Genomic DNA, 19,291 nt, shown 5'->3' with positions numbered 1-19,291 from the left:
AAAAAAAAAAGAAAAAGAAAGGATGCAGACATTGAGAAAGAGATAGAAAAAGTTGCCTTGCCAAAGTGCACAGGGAAACACTGATTACAGTGATGGAAGGCAAAATATCAAAAACAAAGTTTTTAATTTTTTGATACCCCAATTTATTTTTACTTTAATTTTTGTAAATTAGTATGTATTCTATATCTAACCTCTAAACCTATCACTATATTTGATTTTACTATTAACAGAACCTGGTAATATATTGGGCTTCATTTTCAGGGAGGTTTTGGACCACAGAGGGGTTCAATGGTGGCGGGGGAGGAATACTGATGTGGGGTGTTATTGGTGGGGAGTGCATGGTTGGGAGGGAGTTCTCCAGGGCATATGTGCGGGGTGCATAAAAATGTTTGGATATTTTCATAGTGGTTACAGTTGAGAATGACTGCTCAGGGAATGCTGAGTTCCTGGCTGGGGGAGCTCTGTCACATTCCCTAATGGAACAGCAACAATCCCCCGAGTGCAATGGTTAAGACAAATAAAGAACGATGGTTCAACAAGGAGCCCTTGATGCTAATGACTATGTTTGTGAGACTGTGTGCCTGAAATAAAAACTAGGCCTAGAGCTGCAGGATGCCTAAGAGTTACCTCCTGAGAGCCTCCGTGTTGCTCAAATGTGGCCAGTCTCAAAGCCAAATTCAGCATGTAAATGCATTGCCATCCCCCTAGTGTGGGACATGACTCCTGGGGATTAGCCTCCCTGGCACCAAAGGATTACTACCAAGTAGCTGATGATGTGGCTGGAGAACAACCTTGAATAAAATGGTCAACTCAGACCAGCAGAATATCTCAGCCTACATGTAATATCAGGAGTTAAAAATGCTTTTTGACCTTGAATATAAGGGGGAAATGGAAAGGACAAATGAATTTATATGGCTATGAGTCTTCAAAAAAGAGCCGGGAGGTCATCAGAGGGGTCACCATTACGCACACCTCAGCAGAGTCCCAGAGACAGCTAAAGTAGATACAACCCCAGGTATTGGTTCTTCTGAGGGCTACAGAGATCCACAGGTTCTATGGTCATAGCAGATGGACTTCAGTGTCATGTCAGTTGGCCCTACTTTGGAGTTGTCTTCCTAAAGTGTGATGGAGTTGAACTCAGATGTGATCTTTTTTCACAAGCCTCTCCTGTCACTTTTACCGGACTTGTGGTTGGCACTGGGGTTTAGTGTATACCCAGGGGACCTGAATCTCTGGACTGCCAATGTAATAGCCAGGCCCTGAGCCTCAACAGACGTGCAACTCCTACCCTCTGGTTTATTGGACCTACCCCACTCAGCTAACAGGGAGGTGAAGAAGGTCAACCACCACACCAGGGAGCCAAGAGTGCCTATAACTGCAAACAGGAGAATTGCATCCATCATCCAAGTGGAATCTAAGCACCCTCTTGATACAGAGGTGGAGTGGACATAACCATCCCAGGGTCCACAGCATGGAGGAGCAGAGTATGTATTAGAGTGGACTTCCTGATATTCTATCCTGGAACTATTATGATTAGTAATGGAAGTAAATGTAGCATTGAGATGGAGAAAGTGGCCATGGTAGCTGCTGAGGGTGGGGAGTGGGAAGAAGAAATGTGATGTAGGGGCATTTTCATGACTTGAAGTTGTCCTGGGTGGTACTGCAGGGATAGTTACTGGACATTGTATGTCCTCCCATGGCCCACTGTGTGGACTGGGGGAGAGTGTAAACTATAATATGGACCATTGACCTTGTGGTACAGTAGTGCTCAGAGATGTATTCACCAAGTGTAATGAATGTCCCATGATGTCGGAGGAGGTTGTTGTTATGGGAGCAGTGGGGTAAGGGGGGTGGGGGTGGTATATGGGGACCTCATATTTTTTTAATGTAACATTAAAAAATAAAGACAAAGAAATTAAAAAAAAAAAGATAATAACACCTTCTCTGCCTCCCTCACAGGCCTGTTGTCAGGATCAAATAAAATCACATAAAAAGCTATAAAAAAATATAAAAAAATAAAATATATATATATATATAAGAGGTTCTCATATATCCTACACTCCCCCCACCCCACTCCTCAAGTATCAACAACCTCTTTCATCACTATGGCATATCTTATCTGTACCAAACGTTCCACCACAGTATGGTGTTGAAGGAGGGGTGTTGTTTGCAAATTCTGCATATGTGCATGATTGTTTTACAAGTTTACAACTTCTGTCATAAAAATATATTTAAAAAATAATAATAAGGTGGGCTCGGGGAAAAACACCAAATTTAAGACAGGACTATGACTAGTAGTAAGATTTTGACAATATTCTTTCATAATTTCTAACAAACATCTCACAACAATGCAAGGCTTTGGTGGAGGGCTGATGTATGGGATGCCTGTATGTTATGTATGTATACTTTTTAAGTACACAACTTTTACTATACACTTAACTGCTTATGTATGTTCATATATAGATGATATAAAGATAATAATAATAGGGTTGGTTGGGGGAAAATACTTAGGCTAGTAGTAATATTTTGACAATGTTCTTTGATCATTAGTTAAAAAGGCTTAAATGACAATGCAGGTGGTAGAGTGAGTTATAAGAGTCCTGTATGATGTTATATATGTTTGTTTCATAAGTTCACAACTATTAATACACTTATTGTTTATGTATGTTTAAACTTATTGTTTATGTATGTTTATGTATGTATGTTATGTATGTAAGTATAAGTGATATACTTCAATAAATTAGTTTTTTTTTAAAAAAAGAGAGAATTAAAACCAAAAGTTGGTTCTTTAAGGTCAGTAAAATTGACAAACTCTTAACCAGACTAACAAGAAGAAAAAGAACTTTGTCACAAAAGTCAAAGACAATTAATGGGAGAAAATATCTGAAAACCATATATCAGATTAAGAGTTTAATATTGAGAATATATAAAGAAATCCAACAACTCAACAGTAATAACACAAACAACCCAATTTTAAAATGAACAGAAGGAACATTATGCCAAGTCCTTGATATTGATGGCTCTACTTATGAAAATTTTCTTTTGAAACTGAAACTTAGCCTAGTACTACATATTGCTGAAGAGCTACCCCTGAAAGCCTCGTTGTTGTTCAAATGCAGCCTCTCTCTAAGACAAACTCAGCATATAAACATACAACATTCCCCACAGTGTGTGACCTGACTCCTGGGGATGAGCCTCCCTGGCACCAATGGATTATTACCAAGCACCAATTAGCAATGCATCTAGAAAAAGACCTTGACCAAAAGAGGGAAATATTAAATCTAATGAGTGTTTATGGCCAAGAGATTTCAAAGAGAGTCGGGGAGTCATTCCAGGGGTTATGCTTATACACATCTCAGCAGGATCTCATTGACTTCCACAGTAAACAGTGTCTCAGACAGCAGGGCTCCTGAGGGTTTTAGAAACATCTAGATACTACAGGCAGGGCAGACAGCTCAGGAATTCAGCACCCTGTCAATGGGCCTTACTTTGGAATATATGCTCCCCAATGTAACAGAGTTAAACTCATTTACAATTTCCCTATGTTCATCTACTCCTTTTTTATGAACCTGTAATTAGCACTACACTTGTTATATATATGTCCCAGAGATTTAAATCTCTGGTCTGTTCACATGCCGGTAAAGCCCTGAATCTCAGCAGAGTTGCAACATTTACTCTCCAGTTCATTGGACTCACCCGGGGCAACAAACAAAAGGATGATGATGGACAATGTTCATTCCCTCCCTGAAAAAAAGAGTATCTACAACTGCAAGAAAGACAGTTCCATCTATTTACCCTATGGGATCTAAGTCCCCTCTCAATCAGAAACAGAGTGGGCATCACTATCCCAAAATCCTCAAGATTAAGGAATGAACAAACATAAGGGGGAAATGCACTATGGACTAAAGTAGATTTATTATTACTCTAGCAATGGAAGAACTTGTATCAATATAAAGGAAGTGGTCACCACAGGTTCTGAAGGGAGGGAAAGGGAAGAATGAGTGTAACATGAGGGTATTTTTTGGACACTGGAACTGTTCTGCATGACATTGCAATAACGGATACAGGCCAAGAGACATTTTGTCAAAATACACGAAGTTGTGTGGGGCAAAGTGTAAACTATAACATAAGCTATAGTCCATGATTAGGAACAATGCTTCAATATGTGTTCATAATTGTAACAAATGTACCATACTATTGAAAGATGTTGTTAATGAAGGAAAGTGTGGGGGGCAGACGGGTTGGGGTATATGGGAATCCCCTATGTTTTTGATGTAGCACTTATGTAATCAAAAGCTTCTTTAAAAAAAAAAAGGTAGAAAAAAATACATTTCTCCAAAGAGGAAATATAAATGGCTAAAAAGCACATGAAAAGATGCTCAACTACACTAGCTATTAAAGAAATGCAAATCAAAATTAAGGATATCATTTCATACCTACTAGAATGGCTACCATTAAAAAAACCAGAAAACTATAAGGGTTGGAGGGGATTCCCTGCTATGGGAATATAAAATGGTGTAGTGTAGCCCCTGTAGAAGAGAGTTTGGCAGTTCCTTAGAAAGCTAGATGTAGAATTACAATATGATCTGGCAATACCACTGCTAGGTATATACCCAGAGAACTGAAAGCAGGGACTCCAACAAATATTTACACATTGACATTCACAGTGGCATTATTCACAATTGCCTAAAGATGGAAGCAATCCAAGTTCATCAATCTATGAATGGATAAACAAAATATGGTATATAAATACAATGGGTTATTATTCAGTTGTAAATAGCAATGAAGTTCTATACATGCAACAACATAGACGAACACTGAAGATATCATGTTGAGTGAAATAAGCTAGACACAAAAGGACAAATATTGTATGATTTCACTGTTATGAACTAATTTTAATAAGCAAACTTATTTATATGTTATTAAATTTACATAATAAAGTTAGAATCCAGACTGTGTTACCAGGAGATAGATTGGGGTTAGAGAACGGGAAGTTGATGCTTATCTCATAAGAATTTCTATTTAGGTTGATGATAAAGGTTTATAAATGGTTGGTGGTGATAGAAGCACATTATTGTGAGTAATCAACAGCACTAAACTACATAAGTCAACGTGGTTAAAGGAAGAAACTTTAGGAGGTATGTATTACTAGAATAGCAATTAAAAGGTAAAATATGACTTTACCACACAGTGAACCCTATCAGTTCATAGTACAACTATAAGAATGCTCTTTCATGAATTATAACAAATGCACAAAGTGGTAAGAATAGGGTAGTATATAGGAAAAAAATACACCTAATGTAAATAATGGACAAGAGAACTATTTTAATAATCATTAATTCTAACAAAGGTAACCACTGTAAAATAACAGTACAATTAATTTTTAAAATGTTCTGATTAATAGTAACAAATGTTCCACACCAATGCAAGATGTTGGTGTTGGGGTGGTGTACAGGAAACCTCTATTTTATGCATGAATGTCTTATAAACTCAAAACTTCTCTAATGAAAACAAAAAAAGAATCAATGAAGCTGTGTACAGAGTACCTGAAAAAATGTGTATATATTAAAAATGATATATACTTATACATTAACTATAAATATATATTTATATTTAACAGACTAGCTGCTCTCTTTCTGGTAGCCTAAACAGACTCTGGAAGCTAACTTTCAGACAATCTGGTGAACCGTATTTTCAAGAGTTTCACCTTCATCTCTTAATCTAATTCTTCTTTGTCTTTTCCTGTTTATCATTCTCCAATTTGAGTATACAAGAACCTCCCTAAATGAACATAAATAGTTTCCCTTTTACATACATTTTAACAGAATAAGATAAAATTTTTAATTAAAAGTATTCAAGAAAAATTTATCCCAGGTGTGGAAAAGGGGGAAATGATCACTGATAGATTTTTTGATATGCTAGAGCATTTTGCATAAGGTGGTTTCACATTCTTGGGGACTGTCACAGTATACTGGACTAACAATTCACAGGTGGAAGGTACAGATGTTTTACAGCCTGCGAGGTTAGAAGTTAACCTGCAAAAAATGATAAACTATTATGAATGTATAGCCCAATAGATAGGTTACACTAAAAGGTAGACTTCTACTGCCCTGCAGATAGTCAATAGATCTTATATTTAATTTTATTTTGCATTTCTTTTTACCACTGATTCTATAAATCTTGTTCAGCAAATGCTCTCAGAACCTGCTCTTTTTTGTCATGCTAGTTTATACATTTGGCCTATGCTAACAATATTAAGAAACAGACTTTACAACAGCAAGATTAGATATCTGTACCTAATGATTACATTATAACTTAATCCTCTAATCTATTCCAGGTGGTTGTAATATCAAATGCCTACAGGAACTAGGGAGGTAAATTCTGAAAAGCTGTCTGAGCATAAGTAGCTTATGTTTTCTGTAGCCATTCTAATACCTGCCTAAACACATTGTTTTTAAAATCCTTGTATTGGCAAAATAAAAATAAAAAATAAAAAAAATAAAAACAATTGCCTTGGGAAGTGGCTGTGGCTCAATCAGCTGGGCTCCTGTCTAACATATGGAGGCCCTGGGTTCACGTTCCAGGGCCTCCTTATAAAGGTAAGCTGGCCTGTGAACTGCAGAGCTGACAGCCCGCACGCCGCAGAGAGCTGGTGCAGCAAGATTACGCAACAAAGGGAGACAAGTAAATACAGAAAAAAGACACAGCAAATGGAAAGAGAAGAGACAGCAAAGAAAGGAACAAGCCACAAGTGGGGGGGCTGGAATTAAATAAATCTTTTTTTAAAAATTGCCTACACCCCCAGTAGTAGGCGCTATGAGTCTGTTTAGTTTCATACTTTCTAAACCTGTTTAACCAACCATAAGCCATAAAGATTAACCAATCAGTCCTCAGAGCACTTATAAGGTCAGATTCACAGAATCAGAAGGTAGATGTAGATGTGATCACTGTTCTTCCCCTACAGTCCCTCACACTTGTGGAGCACCAGTATGTCTGTCTAAACATGGATATACTGTAACCCCTTCAGGAAGTTCGCTCCAGATAACTTTTATTACTCCTTGCTCTATTCTCCCATAGATCTTTGTTCATGGTTCCCTGGGAAGCTCCTTGCATTTGTAATTGTTTATTTATATATCCATCTTTCTGGCTTGTCTATAAATCCTTTGAGGCTCAGATCCAAGCATAAAGCCTGAGGCAAGAATATTTATGGTAGATAATCCATATGGCTTGTTGAAGTGAATTTTAATTTTCTTTATAACCAAGTCCTGTAATAAGTAAAGTGGCCAAAAGAACAGACTGAATTAACCTGAATCCAAAACCTAGAAACTAGTTTCCAAACCAGAAGAGGGGCTTGATTTGGCAAGGATAAGAAAGAAAATTATAACAGGTGCCTCCTCAGTCTTCTTTTCCCAACAATGCTTCCATCTCTGTAAAACTTCCGTAAGAGTAAAATGGAATTAGGAAGAGAAGTATGGTAACGGTAATTAAAATACTAGATAATATGTTGCTATGATTTCTAGCTTTACAGCCACATGGAAAACACTGCCACAGCAGCTGTCAGACAAGAACAAAAGAGCCATTACTGTTTAAATGATAGACTTCAGAACTAATTTTTGTCAAAATTTTGAGACTTAACCTTAATATTCATCTCAGTTCTATACAGATACCAAGAACTTATCTGGTATTGATGCTTTAGAACATCAACTACAGAGTTAAGAATTGGAAGAAAAGCACAGATATTAACTTCAGGCTATGGTTTTCAAATTTTGTATACTTAAAAATCACCTCTAGATCTAAAACATGCCCAGATTGCCAGGACCCACTGCAGAGAAGATAATTCAGTAAATATAAGTGAGACTAAAAAATATGCATTTTTAGCGAGCAGGCCAATTGATTCTGATGAAAATGATACTCAGGCCCATAACTGAAAAATGCTATCTTAAGGACTGCCTATTCTCCTCCTTATTTTATATTCGGAAAATGAGGACAAGAAAAATCTATTGCTTTCCAGATTCCTTTCTATTGATCTGCTAATTAGGCAAATACTATGAAGGCTGTATCACCAGAATTCTGGATTCACTTACCTAAAGCCAGAAATTCAGGAGCTTTGATTTGGTATCAGAATCTCTGACATATTGTATTGGCAAATGAAGAACTGCTTCTGGGATTGGCACCTCCACTGAACTACCTGGGGCTGGAAGAACCTTCCAAGAAATTAAGTGTATTCTCATAGAAGACAGAAAGGAAAAGGTAAAAATACTTTACTTCTTACAGACTTTGTGTAAGAAAATAATTTTTCATAATATTTCACTGCAGGGTTTATTTCAAAGCCATGGGCACAAAGCAGAGAGAAGAAAAGGCTGTTTAAGATGCTTATTATAAATATACTGGTTTGTACCATGGCTTCAAATGAGACCGTCTTTTATTACCTGTGTCATGGAGGTGGAGCTGTTTCTCACTCTCTGACAAGGGACGAGTCCTTGGCCTGTGTCTCCTTTCTCTGTGCTCACCCTGCCCATCATCCCTCCCACATGCAGCTTCCCTGTAGTGCTTGGGTTGAAGTCGGTCTTGGTGTTGGGACTGTTTTTCCGAATTCTGAGTCTGATGGCTACTGTTAGCCTCCCAGTCATCAAATTCAGTGCTCAGAAACACCTCACCCCTGATCCTGGGAAGTATGGGTTGCCGGAGCCTCTCATGACCAGACCATTTCTTTTCATGTTGTTCAATGTTAATTTGGGGAACATCTCTCACTTTGCTCCAGCTAGGGGATGACAGGGATCTCTCTGATAAACGATGATCTTCCAGTTCTTCCAAGGTCTCCGTTGGAATTTTTGGTTTCTCCTTCCGCTGCTTGACAGGTTTCCCATCATTCTGGAGTTTACGAGGCCTTGAGAATCCAGAACCCAATTCCCTGGCCCTCCTTGACCTTGACTGGTCTGAGTGGAGGCAGAAGGATGCGAAAAATAGAAATGATGAGAGTATGAATTCACTACACATAGGAGAGACAGGGCCCAAGGTTACTATTTTTAAAACAGAATTGCTTTTCAATTTAAATTGAGAAGAGGGGGTATTTACTGGAATGATCCATGCATACATGAAGGATTCTAGGTACTTAGCCAAAAAGGTAAAAAGCAAAAATAAAATTAAGTGAAAGAACTTAAATCTTAAAGAAGAGCTTGATCATGATTAAGACAGTATTCTCATATTTGCCAATAACACTAATAGCAGTCATTAAATGTTAAGTTCTACTTATAAAGCCAATTTGGAACTGGTAAAGGGGTAAAGTGGGGGGTGAAGGAGTCTTGTAAGGCAGAAAAACATAAATTTGTGGTTTCATTCAGAGGCTTTCCAAACATGCTTGCTGAAAAGGATAATGCTACATTAATCTTTTCAGAATGTGGCTAATTTCTGCCTAATTCAGAGAAATAGTCCCCAAATTTTAATATTCCTCTATCTTCGCCTTTAGTTGGCTAATACAATCACTCTCAACCACTTCAGAAAATATCCCTATATTATATATTATACATATTATACTTTATTACTATAGGTCAATGTGGAAAAAAGGGATGGAGTGGAGGAGGATTTTAAATGAACAAATAATGATATTTTCTTCAGATAACTGTTTCCAATCTTAATTGAAACTTAGCAATAAAGAAAGTTTTAAAAGGGAAGCTAAAGACAGAATGGAATAAGTAAAAAGAGGTCAATTCCTAAATATATTTCAAAAAAATTTGATACTGTTTTCTTTGTTAAAAAAAAAAAAAAAGGTAGGTTTTAGTATATGCCTCCAAGTTTATCCCAAACTTCTCTAAAACAGAATGTAGATGGGTGCTTTTGTTAGGTCTCATTTAGGACAAGCATACAGTGAGATTAAAGGAAGCAAAATAATATACACTTTGCAAGAACATGTTTTTTAACATTATTTAAGAATAAACTATGATTTCAAAAAAAGCACAGTAATTCTTATTCCACAGAAAATCATTAAAATACATTGTTCCTTGCTGGAATTAAACACTTGCTCATTTGCATTTAAAAATAGCCATGGTAATTTTTATGGGAGGTAAAGGAAATAAAGCACTGCATGTTTTCTCAGTTTTTAGGTTTTTGTGGGTTTTTCTATACTTTGATATTGTTAATCTGATAAACGGTAACTGCATCACTGATGTGGTAAGCTTCCACTCAAAAAGCTCAAAGTGTTTCCTCTTAGCTTTCCAGAAGAAAAGGAAATTTGCTATAAAGATAACATCTAGATTGAAATCAATCTTCTAAACAGTCTGTAAAAAGTATTTATTTTCATAATTTTGGTTGAATTTGTTTTTTACATAAAAACAAAAGAACATTATTCTGTTTCTCTGTGATAGAAAGTATCTGCTCTTTTAACCAAACTATTATTTTAAGTATTTCTTGACAGCTGAGAAGCAATCAATTGACTACAACCATAAATAAGTATAATACCGACCAATTATTTAAATAAAAGCCACATCCAGCAAACAATGGTTTACAGTTCTAATACCAATGAGTCTAGAGAGTTGAATGAGTGGAGTTGTCCTTTACATCCAAAAGAAACAATCAGGATTTTGTTTTCAACATGACTTGTGAGGTTGTGAATGTTTGTTTTTGTCTTATTCTTTATTCTTTCTGAATAGTTAACTGATAATAGTAGTTTTACTTTAGGCAAATATGTTGTAAGAATTAGAGCAGAGCTATCACAACACGTTCATACAGCTGACTGGAAAAAATACTTACTATTTAATTTATCTGTTGTGATATCTTTAAACTGGGAACGAAATAAATAATAGGGATGGAGGACCAGTTTGAGTCCTTTAAAGCTTCTTCCAGTTGATTGAGATTTACATGTTACTTAAGATCAAGTTATTTGGCAAATATAATTAAGTCCTTTATACTCAAACTCTATTTATATTTTATATGTGTGCCTCCATGTTTGTCTTTCAAATTAAAATTATTTTTGTTTAGCTATGAAAAATATTATATTACATATATAACAATGATATATGTATAAACATTAGTACATCAAAGTTACCTTACTTGACTTTAATATGATGAAGGATGCATTTTTAGACTCTCCATTTTACAGAAGAGAAAACAGGCTTAAATAAATTATAAAGATAACTTTCTTAAAATTACATGTGTTCTAAGGAAGAGATAGAACTTGAATACAGGTCTTATGACTCCAAAGATTATGACTTTAAAAAAATCATTAATATGTCTGAAATAATGCTAAGTGACTTTGAAAGAAAAACATGGACTCACAAATGAATAATCCATACAACTCAACTGTTGATATAAATTTGACAGATGCTTTAGATAATTTCAAATTTGTAGAAAAATCTATAAATGATCATTTTAAAAAGATCAAAGATTATTAAAGATTAAAGTAAATGCTGAAAAGAAGACCATTTCTATAATGACACAATGTCATTCTTATGCAAGTAAGATGAAATCATTACACACAGTGATAGAGAAGTATGATAAAAGAATACTGCAGGTGTGTTGGGAAAGGACCACTGCAAAGAACACAGAAATTGCTTTGTAGGTATTAGCTGAACTGTAATATGGTTTCTGTGGAACTAAAGTTGGTCTAACTCAAAGGTATATGAATGAGGATCACATGTTTAGGAACAGAGAATATTCCAGCAGTTGAGGCAAAAGGAATCCCAATTCTTACATGCACATGTTCAGGAAGTAAGAAGGAAAAATAAATTCAGAATAGATTTTTTTAACTTTTAGGTGTCCCTGAATTCTTAACACTGTCTCCTACCCTATATATACAAATAAGGTAGAAAGTAACCTAGTCAAAACAGCTAGGCTTGAGTTCCATCAACAAGTCAGTACCTGCTTTAAAAATAGAGGAAGGCTAAAATAAAGACTTCAGTGTACTTAATTACATGCCTTACATGTCTTCCTAATGTTTTACTGACTTAAAAGTTCAAAATAGTTATTATTTAGAATAAGTCTGTCTCCACAACAGAATTAAAAATTAAAATAAACAAAAAACACCAGACCACATTCCTAAGATTTTAATTAAAGACAAAGAATAACTCTTTACCTTCTGGTGTCTAATATTATAAAATATGGAAATATTTCATCTTTTAAATGTTGTAATACATGACTCCAACAGAAGAAAACAGCATAAAGAAGATGACTATCAGAAAAAGCTGAACATTTTATATATGGAGGAAGAACACATCAAGCAATTAAAAAAAAAAGAGAATCAACCTGCTTACTGAACAGGTCTAGAGCTTAGTTCTACCAATTAGGATAAATTTAGGACAAAAAAATGTGACCAGTTAAGAATATAATAATTCTACTATTTAGGCATTCCTTTCATTCTACTCAGTAAAGAGAAATACGTACTTACCATTTTATAATGGCATTATAGAGAAGCAATTGATAATTTGCTTGCAAAGGTCTTTGGTATTTCGACCTTACAATCTATTCTCTAGAAGTTGCTTGCAGATTTTATTCACTTGTTATCCTAAATCTGGTCTCTAAGCTGAACTTCAGGAAATACTGACACTGGAAGGTATAGGAAATATGTTTCCTTGGAAAGATTTTGGGAATAACAGAATAATAGCAAATATTCCTTTCCCAACACACATTAAAGATAAAGAATCACTAGAACTACAACTGCCACCATCACCAATCACATACTGCAAAAGCAGGCACTAGAGAAGATGAATTTTGAAGGATTTCTATCCTTCAGTTGTAAATTATTCTATATGGTAATCAAATAAAAAAGCACCAAGAGCAAAGAATGAATGGAAAATTTTAAATCTGATACTGTTTGCCATCAGCAAGCTCAAGGATTAGCCTAGATTAAAGAGAGGAAGCATGAAAAAAAGGCTTTGTAACCCAGAAAATGATGCATGGTATACCTTCTTTATTCATGACACTTTACTGCTTCAAACAGTACTTCCCAGACTTCCTTGAGAAAGGTCAAGTCCAGAGATTGAGCCATCATTTTCCATATCCCACTTTATGGGCTTAGAATGTAGTACAGCATTCTAAGTGGCTACAGCACACAAGAACGCACGCCAAGTCTTACAAAACCAAATCGGAGTTTCAATAGCAATAAAAATGGCTCGGTCATACAATTAAGAAACAGAAGAATTCATTAGATTTGGAGCAAATACAGTTACAAATCTAAATGTAACCAGTACCTGGGGATAAAAGAAAACTTCCCAGGTCCCTTTCTGGACAAATTTCAAAAGGGTTTCTTGAGATTGAGTCTAAGGATGGAGTAAGTCATGATATAGGTAATGTTACCTCCATCTTCATAATAGTAACTATCTCCATAAGGCTTGGATCCAGAGGACTCTGGAAAGTGCTTCTTTCGCCTTTTCTCTTCCTGTAATTCCTTTTCTTGCAAAATGCGAGCAATGTCCTGCAAATACAGAGGGAACTGAAATAAATATTAGCAGAGAATGAAAAACTTCATACAGCTGACCCTACAGGTCAACAATGGCCAACATTCCACTGCCAAGCATTTATGGGTTCTGTCCATGCTCACCAGACTTCCTGGCATTAATCTCATGTTATCCAAAGGCCACAGGTGTTTATTCGGCAGAAACAGCACATGATCCAGATTAGTATAAAAGGTTGTTTGTTTTTAATTTTAATTGAAATTTTAATCTAACCAAATCTGAAGAAGTTCAAACCAAGCAATTTATAAAGCTGGTTGTACACCAGAATTACCTTGGGCACTTAAAAAAAAAAAGCATATTTGTGGGTCCTACCTCTATGATGCTAATGAGGTCTAAATTATCTGTAATCAATAAAGTTTATTACTATTTAATAGTAAAAACTATTAAAATAATATAATTCTTTCAGTGATTCTGACTTAGTTTTGCATTACAGCAGTCTTCCTCCTATCTCACTGTGTGCTTCATTTCCAGGCAAGATTTTAGTAGTTCCTATGTGTGAGGCACTGTGAAGTACAGAGTGATGAATAACCTACTGATCCTGTTCCCCAAAAGATTACCATCGTTCTACAAAAACAAAAGGACATATAAATAACTATGGTAGAATTAACTTATAAATGCCCACAAAAAAAAAGGGGGTGAAATATCTATGGGAGTATAGGAAAAAGGAATATTATTTCTATTTAAGTGATTTAGAATAAGGTTAGTGTTAGGCTTAAACAAAGAACAGAATTCCAATAGGCACCACAGAGAGAGACAACACATCAGCAAAAGTATGGACATGTTAATGGACATCAATCTAGAGAACTACCAACAGTCTTTTAGTGTGGGGTGTGTAGAAAATAAGGCTGGAAACACAGTCTGAGGCTGGATCATAGGAGCTGATGATGTCTTAAGATGCTGGAGTCTCTAATGTAGGGATGGAAGATTACTAAACGTTTAGAAATAGAGAGTGACAAGCTCAGTTCAGTGTTTTGATTTTGACGATTACTCCTATGACAGCCCCATAAAAGAGTACATAAATTTTTATGTTCATGCATAATTTTCTGATGAGAAGGTCCATAGAGTCACCAGAATCTTAAAGAATAATACAAATATGGCAACAATATTCACTGATAAATGGTACTAAAAATGATAAGGTTGTTTGGAGTATTTATTCTTTTTAGATTTATAATAAGGAATGCAAGAAGTACTTATATTTACATATTAATTAGGTAAATTTGAAATAAGAATTACTATTTTTTGAGTTTTCTGAAATGAGTTCAAGTGAAGAATATATTAAAATTACAAGGCAAACAAACAAAAAATGACCAAAGTAAAGGAGAACATTTTTTCTGCTGGTGCTGAACTAAGTTGGATACTTCAGCTATGTAAATTATCAACAATTATCCAAATCCTCAACATCAACTGTTATCAAAATAATCTTGCAAATCTGAGGTTATGCCAAATAAATGTCTAAAATTGGACTTATATACTATTAACACATTGCTTTTAATCAATTTCTATCACAGATCATAGGCACTCCTTATAAAATTTTGGCACCTCATAAAATTATCTATGAAGTATTCAATGATTAAATAAAAGTTTGTAAGCCATCACTCTAAAAGAAGCTATGTTTTATTTTCCTGATCAAGAAAGGCATATATATAAGATAAATCTAGGTAAAAGCCCATGCTATGATGTCAGACACTTTAGTGAGCACTCACAGAATGAGAATCTCAGAATGAGAGGTGACGAACAAAATCTCACTTTAAGAACATATAAATCATTTCCCTAGACAGAATTATAAATTTCAAATACTTCGATGGAAAAAAAAAAATCTTCTAAATCCAGAAGCTAAGATTATTGCCTTTCCTTTTCCAGTTCAAGCCAGAGATGCTTTAAAGAACACATGCATATTTCATGAAACATACATTATGGGAAAATTATTGTTTGATGAACATATTTTGGGAAATATTAGTCCAATGTAAAGCATATTAACTGGTAATAAAAACTAGGCTTTATTTGTACATATTTCACTTAGTTTCCTAAATAGTATGTGGCTATAATAGTATCAAATCTATTTATGGAATCTAATCTTTAAAGTGATAAAATAATATCTGGGAAAAAATTGACTAAAATTAAAATATCCCACCCCCCAATATTATTATTTTTGTAAAGACTTCTACTATTTCTTATGCATAATGTTGTTCAGAAAAAAATCTCCGCCCAAGAGAAAAGGGGTTGTTGGTCTCTTCATCTGGGTGTTTCAGGGGTATATATATTAACCTCTAAACTTCCCAAAGAGAACTGACCCCATAAATCTCTATGAGGTTTAGGTGAAAATCCAGAGAGGAAAATAGCCCTAATGCTGAACAAGAACTTATTCACTGAGCAGACACTGAAGAGAAGTAGAAGAACACAGGTGGAAGGAAAAAAATAATAATACAGTTCATGAAAAACAAGGAAATGCTTTTTCAAGTGTTTGACAAAAGAATTAACACTACTCTATCAATCTCAGACTCCTCTACCTATGAGACACCCTGTTACCAAAGGACTAAAATAAATAAGCATTATATTACATCCTTCAAGAACAAACTTTACTAATGCAAATTTTGTTTATTTAATGTTTAACAACACATTAGTCAACTGAGTCATATTTTTCTATAATAAAAGACTATTTTGACACAGCAGTCATCTAATCTAAGGAAAGAGATGAAAAGTCAAAAAGTCTGGAGTTTTTAAAAGACTAGTCTCACTAAATCTCTAAAACTTTCTCATTCAGCCTCTCCATGGGAGAATGAGGAGCATTTCAGTAAGTCAAATATAAGTGAAAGAAAAACTAGTGGGAAGTCAGTAAAGGCAAGGAAATTCTTGCAGACCCTCCAAATCACACCATACTGCAACATACTTATTTTTTCCCTTTTTAATTTAACACATATCTCTTCATAAAAGAAACCCTGGTTTAGAATGGTGGAAAAATCAACTGGCAAGAAAGCAAAAAGTAAAGAGCAATGATTAATTTACCAAAGGTTTTATATACATTGCCTCTTTTGAACCTCACAACAACCTTTTAAAATATACACATTTATTATAACTTCCCAATTTGGAACCTGAGATATGAAGTGAGATCCTGCAAGTCAGAAAACTAAAAGTTAAAGAGCTGAAAGTCAAACCTAGGTAAGTCTAACTCCAAAGTCCATATTTTTACCACTGTAACCACAGTATGTCTAAGTCAGAATCAGTCAGTGATACAAATTATACAGATATTTCTGTGAAATGTTATTAAAGGTTGGAACGAGTCAATTTTTTAAGACAGTTTCTTTATCTGAAAAACTGGGTTAATCACTGCACTGCTTACCATGAGATTTCTTATTGCAATATTATTTAGATTCTACATGAATGCAAATATTGGACTGAAATAAAGTATGCTGGTTTCTCTTTCTATCCTGTTTTTCCCTGAATGGGAAAAAAAAATCACACGACAGCAGTACCATTTATAAGAAGCCAACTTCATTACGCTGATATTTTTTAAATAGAAGCTTTCCTGTCTATAAAATATAATCACTTCTTTCAGTACCCAGTTTCATCCTCAAAGCCAAGTCTTGACTATAGAGAGACAACACAGGCTATTGTAAGAAGAGCTTTCCTGTGTTACCGGGAAGGAATGAAATATTTCCTAATTCCTATTTGCAGTTCTGATTATCAAATAATCATTGTTTCTTTCTTGAAAAAATAACAAAATCATACCATGTCTTATACACTTTTCACATTAAAAAGAAGTCTTTGTTCACAAGCCTCTCCTTGTGGTTGGCTTGAGGTTTAGTGTATACCCAGAGGACCTGAATCTCTGGACTGTCCATGTGATAGCCAGGCCCTAAGCCTTGAGAGACTTGCAACTCCTACCCACTGGTTTATTGGACTTACCACAACTAGCTAACAGGGAGGTGAAGAAGGTCAACCACCACACCAGGGAGCCAAGAGTGCCTACAACTGCAAACAGGAGAACTGCATCCATCATCCAAGTAGAATCTAAGCACCCACTTCATACAGAGGTGGAGTGGACATAAGCATCCCAGGAATAGAGTATGGATTAGAGTGGACTTACTGATATTCTATTCTGGAACTATTGTGATTAGTAATGGAAGTAAATGTAGCACTGAGATGGAAAAAGTGGCCATGGTAGCTGCTGAGGTGAGGAGTGGGAAGAAGATATGTGATGTGGGGGCATTTTCATGACTTGGAGTTGTCCTGGGTGGTACTGTAAGGACAGTTACTGGACATTGTATGTCCTCCCATGGCCCACTGGGTGGACTGGGGGAAAGTGTAAACTATAATGTGGACCACTGACCATGTGGTGCAGCAGTGCTCAGAGATGTATTCACCAAGTGCAATGAATGTCCCATTATGTTGGAGAAGGTTGCTGTTATGGGAGGAGTGTGGGGGGGGTATATGGGGAGCCCATATTTTTTTAAAGTAACATTAAAAAATAAATAAAGACAAAGAAATAAAAAAAAAAAAGTCTTACCACAAAGGTGGCTCAGTGGAACAGCAGCATATGTAAGCTAGTTTACTGATAACCTAGCTTATATCTATTTAGTAGAGTAAGCATGGATGCTGGTTTGCCCAAGATAGGCCCAATTTATGTAATTATTAATAGTGCCCCTTTAACCTTTGAAGGTGGATTCCTCCTTATTATTAATCACAAGACAGCACAGTATGTGTGAAAGAGGTAAACACGGACTAGGTGCATACTGAAAGAGAACTGTCTATAGGAAGTGCTGAAAATACAGCACAAAAAATAAATTCAAGTCTTCTTAAAAACCCAAATCACTATTGCTAATTTCATGGTTTTAGCTTTAAAATAATGCAACTACAAAAATTCCAGAATCAAGCAGATCAGTATTCTGAGCTAATACATCACAGGAGAGAGAAAACATTAAGAAAAAGAGGAAGTGAGAGCAAGTGGCAGTTCCTGGCCTCTCACAATAGCTACTCCCTGACTCCTGTTCAGTCTACATTCAAGTTCTGCTTCCTCCAAAGATGCCTTTGAATGACCCACAATCTTGTGTCAATTACCCATTATTATTTTCTAAGATTTCACGACTTACACAACAGATCAAAAGGCAATAAACCATGGTCCCTGGAGGACAATACTTGGACAGTTCCACCCTAAATGAGGAAAGTTCTGCTACCCATACAGCAACACTATATTGAGATCATGAATAATGAAAGTATTTGCTCCAGAACTGAGCAAGCCCTTTCTTCATGAGTGGAGAGACATTAAGTTGTACCTCATCCTTCTTCTCCTGAATGCGTCGTCTCTCTGCCTCAATTGCCAGCTTCTCCTGGATTTCCTGAGCAATTTCACAATCTTGTTGTTCACTAAAATATAAGGATGAAGGTAACATGAAAAAGAAAATAAGGAATGAATTCTTCTGAAAAATAATAAACACCACTTATTAAATACTCACAATGAGCCAGTACATATTTTTACCTCACTTAATCCTCCCAAGAATGATGCAAAGAGTCACATCTTACAGATGGGAAAACTGAGGCCAGGGGAAAAAATTAATTCCCTAAGGAAATCATTATAGAGCTGACACCTGAACTCTAGAAAAAAAGAAAAGCTCCATGCTTTATTTATACTACCAGTCCACCATACCCCACTGGCTACTCTATAGTAAAAAAATCTTGAGATTTTGCAAAGAAGATGGAGACCATGAGGTTAATGTCCACAAATATCCAAATATGTATAGTGCACAGAAAAAGTCTGGAAGTGAGCTCAATAAAATGACAGTAATACTGTGATCACCAAGAGACAGTATGAAATTAAAATGATTTTTATAAACTATTTTTTTCAGTTTCTT

The 19,291-nt window shown here is 35.5% G+C and overlaps 1 protein-coding gene across 3 annotated transcripts in view; it reads right to left on the bottom strand.

The window, feature by feature from the left end:
- Positions 1-19,291, bottom strand: part of CCDC50 (coiled-coil domain containing 50) — an 83,063-nt gene that overhangs the window by 30,507 nt on the left and 33,265 nt on the right. For 2 of the 3 annotated variants that reach the window (XM_004460841.5, XM_058295540.2), the window contains exons 4-6: positions 18,716-18,806; positions 13,288-13,405; positions 8,430-8,936 (exon numbers count right to left, since the gene is read on the bottom strand). In XM_004460841.5, the coding sequence (XP_004460898.1) occupies positions 8,430-8,936; positions 13,288-13,405; positions 18,716-18,806 (716 nt within the window). The remainder of the gene's footprint in view (positions 1-8,429; positions 8,937-13,287; positions 13,406-18,715; positions 18,807-19,291) is intronic. The other variant, XM_004460844.4, reaches the window with a different exon arrangement.

The sequence above is a fragment of the Dasypus novemcinctus genome, chromosome 4, assembly GCF_030445035.2.
Source record: "Dasypus novemcinctus isolate mDasNov1 chromosome 4, mDasNov1.1.hap2, whole genome shotgun sequence".
Classification (NCBI taxonomy): Eukaryota; Metazoa; Chordata; class Mammalia; order Cingulata; family Dasypodidae; genus Dasypus; species Dasypus novemcinctus.
This window is presented reverse-complemented; position numbering and strand designations above follow the sequence as displayed.